This window comes from Condylostylus longicornis, unplaced genomic scaffold, assembly GCF_029603195.1.
Source record: "Condylostylus longicornis isolate FDR11 unplaced genomic scaffold, ASM2960319v2 ptg000030l, whole genome shotgun sequence".
Lineage (NCBI taxonomy): Eukaryota > Metazoa > Arthropoda > Insecta > Diptera > Dolichopodidae > Condylostylus > Condylostylus longicornis.
Genome location: NW_026577999.1, coordinates 4,814,965 through 4,832,495, shown reverse-complemented (window position 1 = coordinate 4,832,495; position 17,531 = coordinate 4,814,965). Strand labels below are relative to the sequence as shown.

General features: G+C 25.5%; 1 protein-coding gene across 1 annotated transcript; it reads right to left on the bottom strand.

The window, feature by feature from the left end:
- Nucleotides 1-793: 793 nt before the first annotated feature.
- On the bottom strand, nt 794-1,482 carry LOC129608076 (enhancer of split malpha protein). The gene has a single exon (XM_055519395.1). It carries the CDS (start codon nt 1,391-1,393, stop codon nt 920-922), a length of 474 nt encoding a protein of 157 aa, XP_055375370.1. The 5' UTR covers nt 1,394-1,482; the 3' UTR covers nt 794-919.
- Nucleotides 1,483-17,531: the final 16,049 nt, after the last annotated feature.

The following is a 17,531-nucleotide window of genomic DNA, read 5'->3' as shown; positions in this document are numbered from 1 at the left end:
ATTAATTGTTTAAATGACTATGTAGCATATACTAATAAGAATTAATAAATTGTTCCATTGAAAAAGGCCAACATGGAGAAAATTTTTTTAAAAATAATCTTATTTATACTTATTGGACTGTTGCCGTATTACTTGGGTTAGTTAGATTGCTCATTTAAGTGATTTTCAAATTCAAATTTCAATTGAGTACTGTATAAATTTTCATCCTATATAGTATGATAGCCAAGGTACCACTTGTAGGTTGCTAAATTTTTTGAATATGCTCTAAAACCATAACAAAATGTTAAATTATTCAAGAATTTTTTGAAGTTCTTTGTAATTACACGCAAATATATTATAAATTTGGATTAAAAATGATCTGTCGTTTATTGTCATGAGTGTCTGAAAGGTCTTACATGCTATTGCAATAATTGTTGTCTCTGAAATTCAGTTCCTGAAAATATTAAAATTTATTTATGTTAAAAACAGGTAATGAAATCGTATAAATATTTTTCTTTTTTCAAATTATTTATTTCTGTATTATTCAATTTTTAAATTTTATCACAAGTAAAAAACATTTAATTAAATTGAATAAATTTTTACGTTATTAATAAAATCATTATCACAATTTTATAAAATTAAAGCTCTATACAAATACAAAAAATTTTTCCATATTTTTTTTTTTTTTAAAAACAAAATTAAAATATAAAAAAAAAAATTAAAATTAAAACAAAATTATAAATGAAAATTTGATAAACTTAAATTTTCTTCTCTTAAAAACTAAAATTGGAAGACAGTCGTGATTTTGTTTTCATATTGAAAATTTTGATAATTTAATTCTTAAAAATTCTGGAACATTTTCTTATCTTGTTTCAAATGAGATCTGCATTTATATGTATATATATATATGTTAATAGGAAATATGTTTAATGCGAATTAATTAAGCTTGTGCCCAACGATCTTGAAATTGTAATTGAGGATATTGACAATTTGTATAACATAATGCCGGTTGTATTAAATCCATATTATCACCAAGTGGTGTTGTTACTGTTGTTATAATTGCAGCAGGTTGTAAATTTGTTGTCCAAAAATATGTACCGACTTCAGTTCTTGCAAAACGTACTGGTACAAAAATATCTTCTTCTTCTTCTTCTTCATTTTGATTTTGTTCCCCTATTATTTTTTGTTCATTCAATAACATCGATGATGATGATGATGATGATGATGTTGCTTTAATTGTTGTTGAAATACAATTGTCATCATTAATTTTATTATGATATTGATTATATGAATTGTTGACTTCATTATAAATATATGAAAGTAATTTTTCATTAGCTGCATTATCACCAATCTCTTCATAATGCTCTTCAAATTGTGAATTACGATAATTATCCAATGATTCTAATGATTCCATTGATCTTGTATTTCTTATGGTATTTTTATTATTAAGATGTCTTTGAAATAAAGTTTTCAAAACTTTTTTAATACTATAACTTGTTGATGTTTTCTTTTTATAGTCCATGTTATGAAATTTTTCTGTTTATTTTGGTATAATAAAAAATGTTCCCTTTAAGTTAAAGGTCTCTTTTCAAGTGATTCAGTATGATCGAGTAATCTTCTTTATATAGAAATCGTGAATCCATCCCTTCCACTTTTTCTTTTACTTTTATTGTGCGCTGCCCTATTAAAAATTCTACATATATTAAAGAATAATTATTTTCCTGTTTATTTTTTTTTCTGTCTTTTTGTATGTGTGAGAGTGAAATTACCGGAGGAGATAGGATAGAATAATACTGGGAAAAATATCATGTCACGGAAACGGATCAGAAAATAATCAACAAAACACAATAACAAAAACGTATGTAGGATATCAGGTTTTTTTCTTTGTTTTTGTATTGCAAGTTGAAATGAGAGAATTCTCAATTGTTTGAGTGTGGTAGTGTGAATGTTTACGATAATAATATTGTATTACGAAACAAAATAAAAAAAAGGACTTCTCGGATTATTGAACAAAAGATAAGAGTAATGTATAGAAATTTTAGGGTGATTCATTCCATTTAATTTTATATTGTGTGTATAACAATTTTTAATGTATACGGCACCGATCGTGTTGCAAGTGTTTTGGTTTCTTTTTTTTTTTTATTAAAATGAGTGAAGAGAAAAATAATTTTGTATAAATTGTTTAAGGGTTTTTTTAATAAATTTTTTTTTTCACTTTCAAATATTGTAAAATTATGAGATTATGAATTTAATGTTTTAGAATGGAGTGAATTTTTGTTTATCATTTTTCTTGAGTTTCTTTCATTCTTTCCGGATAGTTAGTAGAAGTATTACTAATTTTACTGCCAAAAATATAATGCTAAATTTTGATGTCATAAGTAAAGGTAACGTGAAGAACAACTCATCTAGAACTCTTACATTACCATATAGATCAGTTGGTAGAGCTGTAATTTATAGAAGGTCACCGATTTGAATTCGCTTGAAGCACAATTTTTCTTTAATTTTTCTGTCATAAATATAAATATTATTTATAAAAATAAATATTAAAAAATTGCCTACTTTTAGGGGTATGATAATTATTTACTTACATCAACGCGTAACTTACACAAATGTTCTTTAATTATTAAATATTTTATTGAAGAATTTCAAATAGTGAACTATATACTTAAATATGTGTATAAATTGTTGAAAAAATAAGTTGTAACATTATTTTTGCTTTATTATTTTCACAACTCCTACACTTAGACAGGTACAAACAGCTATATTTAAGAAATAATCAATATCGGAAAAGTTTAAACCTAAAATTCTATAAATTTAATTTTTAATCCACCCGAAATCAAAATAAATCAAGTCTTAACATGTTTTTGTATGTTCTATATTGCCTATTAAGGAGTTTTTATTAACATTTCAGTTTATATGATTTTTTGCTTTTATCTTATCATATCGTAAAAATACTTCTCCCCTACTCTCCCCGTTCCTTGAACTCCTAATAACGTCAAAAGAAAAAATAAAATATAAACGAACCCTTGAAAATTAATGAATCAAATTTTCTTTATCGAACATAAATTTGATGGGATTGAAACCTTTTTAATGATTGGTTTGAATATTTTTCTTTTTTTATTTTATTATATGGTATTTAATTTAAAGTGCTTTGTACGATGAGCCGAGAAATTTAATGAAATGATAATAATGCGTAACAAAATTACAAATAAAGATGGTTACACATTTTAAGACTAACTCTAACTTATTTTGCTTATAAATTAGAGGATTTATAGTGAAACATTCGATATGTTTTAAGATTCTTGATTAAACTTAGTGATAAGATGCAAAAAAAATTTTGTTAATACATAGCGTCAGTAGTTGCACTCATTATGCTATATGGGCGTAATTAAAATAATGAGTTTCACACTGAGAGCATCAAACAAATGTTGAAAAAATTATACAAAATAGTTTGATTACATTTAATTAAATTTTAATTTTGATGACATCACGCCGACCCGATTATAGAGCTCAACATGTCTTAGAATAAACCAACTTTATCCTTTCTACCGAATTCCCACCAATGCCTTTTAAAAATTTCATATAAATTTCAAATGGACTTAATGTAAATTATGCCTAAAATTACCCCTAACTATCAGATATAATTTTATAGTTTTAATTGACTTTGACGCAACAGTATAATTAATTATATGTGATAGCACTTACATATCGTAAAAACATTTTCGTCGGAAAAAAAATCGTGACTTCATGTGCTGCCAGTTTGGCAATAAAGACAATATTATTTGATAAAAAAAAAACTAAAATAACAATTTGACAATTCCAATTATAAATTTAGATTACAAACTGTCAATCATATTTTTATAAGGACCATAGAAGAATGTAAGAACGTATATTTTAGTAAGTGAAGTTTTTCCATATTAAATAATTAATTTCAATTTTTAATATTTTTCAATATTTTCCACTTAAAATTAATTGTCATTTCAAAATTCATTGTCAAATTGAAAATGTGCAACCACTTTAATATTTTCTCCATGTTATCAAATTTAAAATTGACTTAACAGTGCTCTAAGTCCTCTACATAACTTTACATACTCTACAATAATATATACAAAGTGGCTACATAAAAAATTTCTTATAAGAAACAAATATTTTACTTGTCATTTTTTTAATAATATCTCCTTTCATTTTATCTCTCTGATTCTCTGTTTTGAATTTACAAATGCGGAGAGAGGGAGAGGGTGTAAACTGTGTAAAATAAAAAGTAAAATATTCTTCATGTAGAAAATTTTAAACTGACATTCATATTCTCTCATTTTTTTTTCCTGATTTTGTTTTGTTATTTTTGTTTTGCTACTTAAATGTAGGATATACAATATTATTATTTTGGGATCGTATTTAAAAATTATTGAAAAAAAATGGCAGGTGTTTTTTTCGAAAATTTTTTTTTTTTTAAATTTTTTTTTTTTAAATATGTGCGTATTTTATGCGCTTATCTGAAATATTAATGCTCTTGTTTGTATTCGTTTTATATGTTTACATTTGTGTGTGTGTTTCTGTGTGTTGTGTTGTATTACAAAAAAAAAAATAAATATTTTATAGTCGATATATGAGTTTTGAAATTGAACTGAATTGAATTGAATTGTAAAATTGTTATGCATACACACTTAGGGCAAGAAGAAATTTATTGAAGAAAGAGGTTTCTTTTTTTAAAATTAAAACTCATGAGTTGAATGTGAACTTATCAGGAGTTTTTTTCTTTCTTTCTTTGTTGATAAGGAAATCAAATAAATTTGTTGTTGTGTTTTTTTTTTGGTTTTCTCCGTTTGTCAAAGTATTGGTGGTTAATTTTTAGGGGTTTAAAAATAAAATTTTTTTTTAATTTTGAAGTGAAGAAAAAAAAAATTATTTATAACAATCTGCTTTTATATAAAAAAAAAAATTTTTTTTTGATGTCGTTTAAAATTTCGTGGGAATGTAATGTTTTGGTGAATTCCCACGCATTAAAAACATCAGTCAGTACAATTTTTTTTTTTTATTTTATTTTTTATTCTCTTGCTTTTTTTTGTGATCTTATATGAATTGTTTTGCAATATAATATGAAAAAGAGCATATCCTTTAAAATAATATTGTTGCATTTATATAAGGAGGCATTCATTATTGTTATTTATGTAAAAGCCAGCACATATACGAGATATACGAGATGTTCTTTTTTTGATATTATTTTATTTTTGTTTATTGTATGTCCTGTAGGGGTATTTTTATGTTGCCTTTGTTTTTTATACATTTTGTATGAAATCATTTAAATTTTTAGATATTGATAAACTTGAAACCTGTAATGTCAAAAGATTAAGGTATGTAAGTGCATTTCATGTGTATGGAAATGTGTACGTTTTTAGAGTATAAATGTTTGTATATGCAGAGTAAAAAAATTTGTATGATGATTAGTGAAAGGATTTTTTTTTCGTGATTTTGTAAAATTTATAAATGCATTCAGTTGTTTGTTGGTAAATAAGAAAATGAGGAGGAGAAGAAAACAGAAGAATAAAAACAGGATAATTTAGTATACGCATATATACATACACACATTTGTGCATACATTAATTGTAAAACTGTTGTAAAAATCAAATTAGAGATGAAAAATAAAGGAAAATAATAAAAATATATATATTCTATTATTTTTTAAAAGGACTTATATGTGAGACAAAACGGTATTGGGTTGGGACCGAAAAGTTTTACTGTACTTTTTTTTTTTAATTTAAAAGTGCTAATACAAGAAATCTTAAATTACACACAGTTACTTAACATTTTATGGTACAAATACTTGCACTTATATATGAGCATTTTTTGAGTCTAATGAGAATGTGTGATTAAGTAAATGGATAGTTTGAAGGTATTTAAGACGACTTACCAATTACGTTACGTTACGGGCAAATTAAAATTTGTTTTTTGTTCGTTCATCCTTTTTAATAAGCTCATTTAATATTGATGTAAATATTCGTATTTTGTTTTTTTTTTTTTTCAGGTCATATACAAATGATATATATGTGATATATATATATTTTAAATGATATATATGTGGTATATAATGAAAAAAAAGGCTCTTGAATGATGATATAAGGATTTTTGTATAGTTATTTATGCTAACATAAATTAATAATATAGAAGGATATAATGAAAAGAGGCATCACAAAATAAGATAAAAAGTATGAAAATAATGAATAAGCGTTGAATATATTGATATATATACATATATGTATATAAATATATGTTGTGCACATGTATGTATATGAAATTATGTAATATTGTTTACATTTTGATATTATGTATTAATTTTATTTTCATTTAAGATATTGAAATTATTATGATTTGTATTAAAGAAGAAAAAGATTTCTTTTTTTTTTAAATTACTTTTAAGGGGCACAGTAATAAAGGTTCATTAAATTATAATTTTTTAAATAAGAGTACAAAATATAATGTACTACATAGAGTAAGAGAAAAGTAAACACTATATTAAGTTGAATTTTTATTGGATTTGTGCTTACTAACTATTGTGTTGTTAATATGTTAATTTATTAACAATATATTTTGCTATGAAATTTATCAGAAAGAGCATTAGAAGGAGTAGGCTTTTTATTATGTCGGACAGTAGGTCCGTTCTTGAGGCCTTTTCGTCTGATGTAGTGTGATTCAGACTGCTGAAGGAATGCGTTAAAACCCTTGATGTTAAGTCAACCTTGATGTGAATGCCGGGACACTACGGTATAGGCGAGAATGAGAGAGTTGATGAACTCGCCAGAGGGAGGTGGAGCGACATCTCTTTTCATTGGGCCGGAGTAATTCTACGGGATGCCAAGGACAACGGTGCAGCGTCACTTTTTAACGTCACTTTACTCTAAATTTAACGTAAAAGGATGAATTTTAGTATGTGATAGCATTCGATATGTTAAATTCGTCAATTATTTTTAATAATTCGTTATGTGACTGTAAAATTTCAAACATATTTCCATTTAAAAATTTTTATGAGTTCTTCCTAAATTTAAAACTAATAAATAAATTTAATCTCTAAAGTGTTGCAATAATTCAAATTTGACTTTATATTTCTCGGTATAAGATGGAAACTGAGTAAAATACGAAAAAAATTTAGTTTGTATATACAAAATGCACTCGAAGTTTTCGATTTTTTTTTTCTCTTTAACTATGAGAAGAGACTTCTGAAGTTTATCTCCTAATTTTTGTTTCAAAAGTCCTGCAAATGAATTTAATTTTATTTGCTCGAACATACTAGAATTTCGAGGAAATGAAAAATTAAATTATGTTATTTTCCACAATTTTATTTGTTTTCTGAAAGAGCCGTGTTCAAGATCTAGTGATCAAGAGAGATCTGCTGTTAAAACCCGATATTTTTTCACTTGAACTTTAATTAACAATACTTACATACATAAGAATTTCTTTTCGAATATTTTAGCATCTTCAGTAGTAAACTAAAATGCTGAATTAAAAATGGAATAAACACAAAAATAAAACTCTAGAAATTAACATCACTAATTGGAGATAAAAAACGAATGAGAGAAAGGACCAAAGAGCAAATTATGAAGAAAAAATAAAAAAAAAAACTGGGATAATGATAGCGTCAACGGAAGCAATAATCTTTTTTTTTTTTTTACTTTGCTTTAGTTTCTTATTCTGCCCCTTTTCTCTCTTATTCATTATATTTGAATTTAAGAAAAGGATTTAAGTGAGAGATAAAAAAAAATTAAATTACATGTTTCTTATGGATGGGAATCGAATTTTCATTTTTTAATCTTCACTGTACATCTTGATGAATCATTAAGCGAGATACGAACGAAAAAAATTCAAATAAAACAAAAAGCAAAACAAAAGCGACCACACTCTTGTCGTCTTCTATACTTCTGTTTCATTCTTTCTTCATCTTTATAACTTGCACTTAATCTTACAAAAATAATGAACGACACAATAAAATTTGACCCATTGAATCTTTATCAAGGAATAAAACTTTTCTTATTTTTGTTTTTTTCAATTTATGGGGATGCAAGGCAAATACATAGATTTTAATTTTTTTTTTATACATAATCAACCATGACTTTGTTCTCGTATATATTAAGCGCGAGATTGTTATATTCGGCTTTTAAAGACGAAGAAGAAGAAGTAGGAAAAAAAAGGTTAAATTAAGAGTAAACCCAACTCGTGCTGTGATTGCAGCTAGACACTAATTTTTTTTGCTTCTTCTTCTTCTTCGTTTTTTTAGGTAGGTTATTTTTTTACTCATATTTGTTATTTCATTATTAAAACTAAGATTTTTATAAATCTAGAATTATTTTATCTGTAGGTTTATGTAGGTATAAGGTGATGGAAAAAGTTTAGTGGCGTATGGTAAACTTGCGGTTTATCTCTTGTACTTGCTTATAATTTAATTTTAGGTTTGATATTGGGTCGAATTTTTTATTCCATTTTTTGTTTTTCTGTAGAAAAAAAATAAGAGGAAAGTAGGTATAGGTACCAGAAATCTGAAAGAATTTTGTAATAAAATTTGATTGAAGGTTATGAAAAATGTTGAAGGTTGAGGAGTTGTACATGATATGGGAAATGTAGTTATTTTTAAAATATTTATAGTTGATCTTTATATGAATAAATTTTTGTAGAAAAAAGATTTCCTTGTTAAGAATTTCTTTAATAAAATAGTAGAAATTTAGTGTAAGTCCAAGTTAAACAATTTGTTAATTTAAAAAGAAAAAACAAAGGTTGTGTTATTTTTAGTAAATTCTTAAAAATTTTAAAAATTTTATGGTCACGATCTAAATTTTTTGTAATTTTTTTTTGTTCTTGTAATATATTACATGCAAACATATTTATTTTTAAAATTCATGTTAAAGAATGCAAAGAGATTAAAAAAAAATATGGAGTTTATTTGTATTTTACTTAAAAAAAATTAAATTTTAAACACGATACTAATTTAATGGAAATTGTTTCTTACCATTTTTGATTTAAAGTACAAATTACAAGATTTTTAAGAAAAAATTTTAAAAATGTTGAGAATCTACAGTCGAATTTCAATAATAAAATATGGTCCAACGTGGTCGAGGAACTTGACAATGTGTCCAGCGTGGTCCAGCTTAAAAAGTTATCCAGCGTGGAGGAGCCTGAAAGGAATCGGGTGACTTTGACAGGTAACCTATAATGGAACGTTCGATGATTACCTGGGGTTCACGAATGGTTGTAGCAAAAAACACATATGTACTAAATGAGGTGCGGTTAACCTGTTGCAACGGCCACATCAACCAACCAATCAACTTACTTTGGTACTGTTTTGTAGAACAATATAACAGGTATTATGAAGGTTTCGATTTAAAACTTTGACTTTATTCCTAAATATTGGAGAAGTTGGTAAAACAAAATTAAAGTAAAATTAAATTTTGAATTTTTTTTTATAAAAAAAAAAGTTACGAATTTAAGGCATTAAATACAAGCTTTCTATATTTTATACCTGTGAATGCCACTATATAAGCCTTATTTTGACATTTTTTCTGTTTCTAAATTAAATCACTTCTTATTCGATATTTCTAATATTAAAACAAATGGAATCCACTTGTATAGTAGAGGGTGAATTGAGTCCAGTTGTAGTTTAAATATCACGTCTTAGATCTTAAAAATCCAATTAGAATTTTAACCGTTATTGAATTAAGAGGCTGATTTTCAACATCTGAAATTTGAAAAATAAAAATTTTATTGATAAATTTATCTTCCACAACTAAATTCCATGTTCGACTTATCTAGATTCGATAAATTTGGTATTTTAATTTAAGTTTAATTTTATATCTCTTATTCTTAAACTTTTAATCAAATTACAAAATAAATAGCAATTTTACTATTTTTCTTATATTTTGTAATTGTATACAATTTTGTATTCCTTGCATATTTTAACAAAAATGCATAAGAGTGAAATTTTCTAATTATATTTATTCATGTACCCAGTCCTGAAAATATATCGAGCACTTGTTAAAAAATGGGTAATTTTTGAATTAAATTAAAATTCCATTCAAATGATTTCTTCGAATTAAAAACATTAAAATTTCTATAGCATAATAAATTTTCTCTGTATATTTTATGATTAATAATCAATGGAACGAAAGTGATTATTAACATTTTTCTTAATCATTTTTTTTTTTGAAAAAAAAAAGTAGATAAGTAATGAATGGTTTTATTGCAGGAACAAGAATATTTTTCAGAAATTAAAAAATAAAAATTTATTATTCCTGATTTTTATCATTTTTAATGAAAATTTTAATTCTAATAATTAAGTACTTCGTATTCAAAGAATAAGGAAAAAGGGTAATTTACTAATTATTATTCAAAATATAGAATTAGGAGACCAAACGCATATTATGTATATGGTTACTTTCATTATTAAAATAATTTTATATTAATTAATTTTATTTTTATTTAAAAACTATGATTTGAATTGTTGATTAAGAGCCCAAATATGTGTATGATACGGGTACGTATAAAAATTTATTTAACACGTTTCACACATAAAGGATTAATTATATGACTATAAAATTGTTAAGACAATAGATTTTGAAGAGACCTAATGAGGATTAAGTATTTTCTTTTTTTATTATAAAGGACAAAATTTTATTATTTGAATACAAAATTTAGTTGTTTGACCTTTATTCGTATAGTAAAAATGTTAATGAATTAAAGGGAAATTTTGAGATCGTATAATTGAAAGCCTATTAAAAACTAAATTTTAAGAGAAAATATTGGACAAAAAATAATGAAATTTACTTTTATATGAAAAATAAAAAAAGATTTAACTAAAAATTTATAATTATAGCTCTAATTCAACAATATCATTGTGAAAAACAGAATCAAAATGGTGAACAGTAACGCAGAACAACAGCGGTACGGTGCAATCAGTTTGTGTTGAGTATTTTTCATATAAATGTTACAAACACATGGAAATAAATGATGTCTGAAAAAATCACCAGCGGCAAAATAACAATTTAGGCCATTTTTCCACCGAGCTGCTAAATTCACGGCTGTAATTTCGCTTGATTCTATAGGAAATAAAGAATGCTTAATCCTGAATTAAATGCTCAACTTCTTTGAGACGAAATACCTGAAAACCGAATAAACAATGATCTTTACTATGTTATAAGTTGAACCTTGTAGTAACACAAAATTTCTTCTAATTTTAATGTTAGTAAAAAAATTTTAGCTCTACCTATACTGGTCTCTTATTCAGAGGGTCAAATTTGGAGATTGCTCAATAACTTAAATTATAAATCAGTTTGTATTTAGTTAATTATTACAATTTTTAATTTTTAATTGATTGTAATCAAAATGTAGTAACATTTTGAATAAAGTAAAAACTTTTGAATTAGAGTTAGAATTTTTTTAAATTTCCGGGTTCGAAAAAAACTACCAACGTAGATTTATTTCATTATACCCGTACGAACGTTTGTTCGAAGGGTATACTAAATTTGTCTTACTGTTTGTAACGCTAAGAAATAATGCTCTGAGATATAGACTTAAGTGTATGTTTTTGATCAGCGTCGAATTCTGAGCTGATTTAAATTTGTCTGTCCGTCCGTTCATCCCAGCGATAACTTAAAAACTTATTGACCTAAGCTCACCAAATTTTCACATATAATTTACTGTAGTAAGTGCCAGAACCCTATTTAAAGTGGACATGATCGGAATACCGGTTCGGGTGGCTGCCATACAACTTCAAAATTTATTTGGCTATATCTCAGAAACTATAAAAGATATAGTATTGAAATTTCACACAAACAAATATATTAGTTTGATAAAATTCCTTATAATTGCTTGGCTCTTTCTGGTAGCAGCCACACAACTTCAATAGTAGTCTGGCACACACAGTATTTTGAGAAAAACAGTACTGAAAATATGGTAAATTAATAATATGGTAATACGGCAACTTAAAGTCATAGTCTGTCCCATAGTGAATTATGGTATATTTATTTGCACATAGGATAACAAATTCGTAGGGGTATCACCGAGTTGACAAGGTAAACTCTATTTCTTCTCGTTTTAAAATGGATTCAAAAATTGTTTATATATAGTTAAACGCCATTAATGTAAATAATTTCCTTAAAATATTTTACAAACATAAAATTTCAATTTAGGTACGTATACTGCCTTTTGAATAATGGCCTTGAATATAGATGATAGACCTTGAAGTAATAAATTTATTTTTCTATTTTCCCATCATCATTTCCATTTATATAATATGTAAATATATATATATGTAAAATACAATAATGTTAATTCCACATGTTAAAATCACTCATGTCACATGGATCATGAAGAACGCTCATATCAGTGTATGCATTTTTATTAGAAAAATTTCTTTAGATTTTATAAAAAAAATTTCTCATGTCTATTATTGCATTCATTAACATATATGAGTTCGTATAGGATACATGTGTTCTTATGAGGTACCAAAATATTTTTTTTTTTTGATTTAAATGTTAAAAACAAAAAAAAAATTCATTTATAATTCCGAAATAATCATTTTTTAAATGACACCTCTTGAATTTTGAATAGGTTGTGTTTAAAATGGTTAATGATGATTTCTCACTATCACAATGTAATTAAATAACCAACAAAATATAAATACATGTATGTATGTGAATATATTTGTACTTAAGTGTATTGTTAATAATATTTAAGACACGGATTTCTATATCAAAACATCATACGAGTATCTTTTATATTATAATATAAAAATTTCTTGGTAAAAATAAAGAAAAAATTTAATAAAATTTCTTTACGTACATTTTTTTTTTGTCTTATCCATTTTAGATAATTTGAAGCACGTTCTAACTTTCCCACGTTCTTGGCAATGGCACTAACCCATGACAAAATAAAAATTCAAAAAAAAAAAAAAATTCTACAAGAAACCAACCACGTCATATATAAAACTTAAATGGACAAAACAAAAAATTTATTTCATTCCTCAGGTTGTTGAAATTGAAGATAATTATCTTAATATTTGTGTGCTTATACATTTTTATAGAACCAACAAACAAACAACAACACTTTTAATAATAAAAGAACATAAAATATAAGACATAAAACTATTTAATTTTATTTTTTTTTTTGTTGTTTCTTAAAGATCAACTATTAAATTCGGTTCTATTCAGTCCGCGCACATTCCATTTTAATGCTAAACATAATGTCTTTTGCGCCTCGTAATTTTATATATGCATATTACAATAAAAAAAGTAAGTATATACAGTAGAGTCCTAATTGAATGACAACAGTTTCATTAGGTGATTTGAGACAGCCATTCACCAGTTATAAGTATATTTTTTAAGTACAAGCTGGCCTTTATTAAAGATAAATAGCTACAATTACGTATTATAGTTTGAAGATCACTGGGGAGGGATATGAAGAAAGGAATTCCCCCCATTCCGTTTGCCGCAGTCAACCATGCTTATTGTATACCAAGTAAATACCCTGATATAACCCTTAGCAACTTAGACGTGGACTCCTCAGAGCTGAGAAATCAAAACCATCCCCACCTCCGAAGCAAGACAGTTATACAGTACCAGGCCGTTTCCTTATCGTACCATATCTACAAAAAATGGAGTCCGATCTGGCCATTTTCTACAGATGATATTTCCCGAGATAATGCCCTGTGAAAAAAACCTGTAATAGCACGAAGCCTATTTTGATCCATCCTCAGCTGGATGTGGCTTGAGCCGACTGGAGCTTCGACATTTAGTATAGCTGTCTGAAAGCAAATAGATGATACAATTTTTATATTCCCTTTTCCATTTTTTAGAAGTAATGTCTATTGTATATGTTTCGGCTTGCGCATATATACGCGTGTGCGATTGCATTTCATATAAGTGCGAGCCCGAACTCGAGTCCGTTATACAGCAGAACCAATTTTAAAAACTGAACCACCCCGAATTGTAACTAGTGATAAAGAATGGAATCCATTTTTTTTATTTAATAACACCATCTTGCGTTTGCAGCATGATCTAAGTACAATAAAACTTCTTAAATTTTTGTTCAACTTATATAGAGATCACTGTGTTTACACATAAATAATATTAAATATTTTGTAAATGAAAAAAAAAATTATTTATATGTGCATACCTTATTATTTCACACGAATAAAAGCGAAAGAGTAGAAAAGAAAATGTAGACAATAAAGACACACTTGTAAACGCTAGTCAGAATTCACCTTTTTATATTAAAACTTACCTTGCTTCTCCACTATATTTTCGATTTATGTTATTCTCTTTCTTTTTTTTTTGTTATTTTGGAAAGTATGCGCTTAGAATATTCATTGAATGTCCAAATTCAAACATGAAGCAATTATAATCACCGACCAACCGATTAAAAGCAAAAACATGAACAATGTATATATATCTGTATACGATTATTAGTTGTTAAAATATTACCCATATTTACATACATATATATAATATATATATACATACGTGCATAATGACGAAGAAGAAGCTAATAAAAATGTTATTAATAGTAGACAAAGTAAAGTTTTTTTGATAAATGGTGAAAGTGTGGTATACTTGTAAAATTCGAAGATGAAATAAGTAAGAAGAACAAATAAAAATTTTAATTTAAAATTTTGAAAATAATAGAATGTGCTTATAAAACAAGTTACAGCCATAATCTTTAAGTGGTTTTAAAAATTATTGAATTAAAAATTTATTCGATAAACCAAGTTAACACACTAAGGGTGACAATTAAAAATTCGATTAACTAAAACTCGCCACTGTAGGTCATTTCTGTTAATATCCAAGGGACTTTAAATACATTTGACTGGAAAGTATCATAGATTTTCTCAAAAAATAATTAAAGATGATGAAAGCAAAAGCCAAGTACGTCCATTGTAAATGCATGTGCGTCAACCAATAGAACTGGGAACAATAGTTAAAAAATATGATTTGCTCAGCATTTAACGGACCGCTATATTTGTTGTGTCTAATTTAGCAAAAATGTTACATAAGAAAAATCAAAATCAAAATTGTATCAGGTGAACTTTAATAACACAAACCAAAAACACTGTTAATTTAATAACGCTTCTCTACTACGGGAAAGTGCGTTACCACCAAAAATTCGATATGCAAAATTTTCGTACCGTCAAATAACCTTTCTTATTGTATGCAATGCGTTCAATAAAAATATCAAAAATTTTTGACTGTTTAAATTATAAATATTGCACGCCCAGGCCAGTTAACAATTACAAATGAAATTCTCAATTGCAATAATTTATATGTACGCATAAACTAGCATAAATTCATAATAAAATTTAAAATATGCCATTTTCATAAATATTTAAATTTTACGCTTAAAATAAACAAAAAACCGGCAATATATGAGAAAAAATTATATTTGCTTTGCTTTCCTTAATTCTATTGAATTTTATTTATTTTCGTTTTCTAAATATTTTAAAAATATAAAACATTTAAACGTGTCATTTCCTCAAAATTTTAATGCTCCTTTTACTAAAACCTTTATAAAAATATAAACACTAAAATTCCAAAAAAAAAAAAATGTGTCCACTTGTTTCACACGTGTTTAACAATAAGTTAACCATTTTTATTCCACTGATTTTATTTATTTTTATAAAAAAAAAAAAAATTATTAATATCTCACGTTTCACCAAGTCATACTCGTAAATTTTATAATTTAGAAAAAGTGTACACACTGACACATTCATATTCACATAAATAAACCAAAATTTAACAATATATAGGAGTCCTTTTTTACAGGTACCTTTTTTTTTCAAGGTTTTTTTTTCTAAAATTTTTGGTTTCAAATTTCAAAAATTTTCTCACAATTTAAAAATAAGGAATTGGGATATAAAAGGTACCTGGTTGAATATAAAATTTAAATTAATAATATACGTTTTACAGGTAAACTCTGTGATACCTGTAAAATTTTGGGTTTTTCTTTTTTGTGTCTCCGTTGTTCACTATCTCGTGTAATAACTACCTGTCACTTATAATGTACTGTAATTTCAAAAAATTAAGAGAGTTTCAAGGGTATTTCCTTTATAAAAGAATATTTGATATCACCAAATAAACAAATTTTTTATCCTTAAAGAAATAAAAATTGAAATTTCGGGGCAGATTTAAGGAATCAACCAAAAAAAAAACAAAAAGAATTTTTATTTGCAAAGGATATTTTCATTATCCTGTTAGTTTTTCTCATAAAACTGTACACGGATATATTTGGTATTTTTGTTTTTGTTACACTACATTCGATTTGATTGTAAATGAACTGTAAAGGATCATTTTATGATCAGGAACTTAAATACGTTTATAAATATTGTTATAGTCTTTTGATTTAAGTTGAAAAAAATTTTAGGGGAAGTTTTTTTTTATAATTTTAATTTTTTGTTAAAAATATTTGAATATTTTGTAATATATAGGAACAAGAAAGTGTTTGTTTTGATTTTATATTGTACTTGTTTAACATTATCGTATATCCTTTATGAAATTTCCTCGTTTTTCTATGTTAAATAATAACATTTTACTTAATTTGTTTATTATTTAGTGAAGATAATAAAGAAAGCTATAATGACCTGCATTTATTCAAAATTCAAGATTAAAATTTAAAATATTTTTGTCTTATATTATAATTATCCAATGATTACTTAGAAGACGAACTAGTTAACAGTGTGCGGTATCTTTCGCTTATAATACACACATAAATAAATTACAATGCCAAAAAATTAGACAGCGTCGGAAAAATTCAAAATTTTTTAATCATAATTGATATGATGGCCACAATTTGCAGTTTTAATTGATGATGCCCATAATACAATTGAAGAGGTAAGTGGACAAAAGGGGTTAATTTGCATTTGCATTGTGAAACATTTTTTTATTAACAAATTGTAAAATTATTAATTGCTTTGTGTATTATCAATCTCGTCTTCTATTAAGTTTCTAGCTATAAGAGTAATTACAGTTGAAAATATATGAAATTAAATGACGATCTATTCGAAAATTTTGATTTTCGCCAAAATGTTAGTTAACCCCTTTGTTACCTCTTCAATTGTATATTATGTTTGTAATATAATACTTTAAACCCATGTTTAATATTAAAGTTATTTTCCATATAAAATTAATAATTATGTAAGTTTTTTTTATTCAAAATCAACACCATTTCATTTAATAGTCAAAAAATCTGAAACCGGTCTACTCTAAAATCAAAAATTCTTTATATATCCTGAAGCTAAAATGAATCACAAACAATAATTATACATACATGTTTTATAATCTTAATTATAAGGTTATTATTTAAAGGTTATTACCTTAATTTTCAAAAATTATTTTATATTATAATTATAATGAATTATAATTTAAATATCTGCATAATAAATGTATGATGTATGAGACTTCCTTCCTTCTCTTCCTCTCCTTTAATAAAATTAAAAACTTAATTATTATTGCATGATATTAAATAACCTTCAACCGTATGTGTCATTTAGTAATATGGGCATCATCAAATGTAATGACTATTTA

What these genes read in the sequence shown, in the direction of transcription:
- LOC129608076 (XM_055519395.1), bottom strand. Translation starts at nt 1,393, where the DNA reads ATGGAATCATTAGAATCATTGGATAATTATCGTAATTCACAATTTGAA.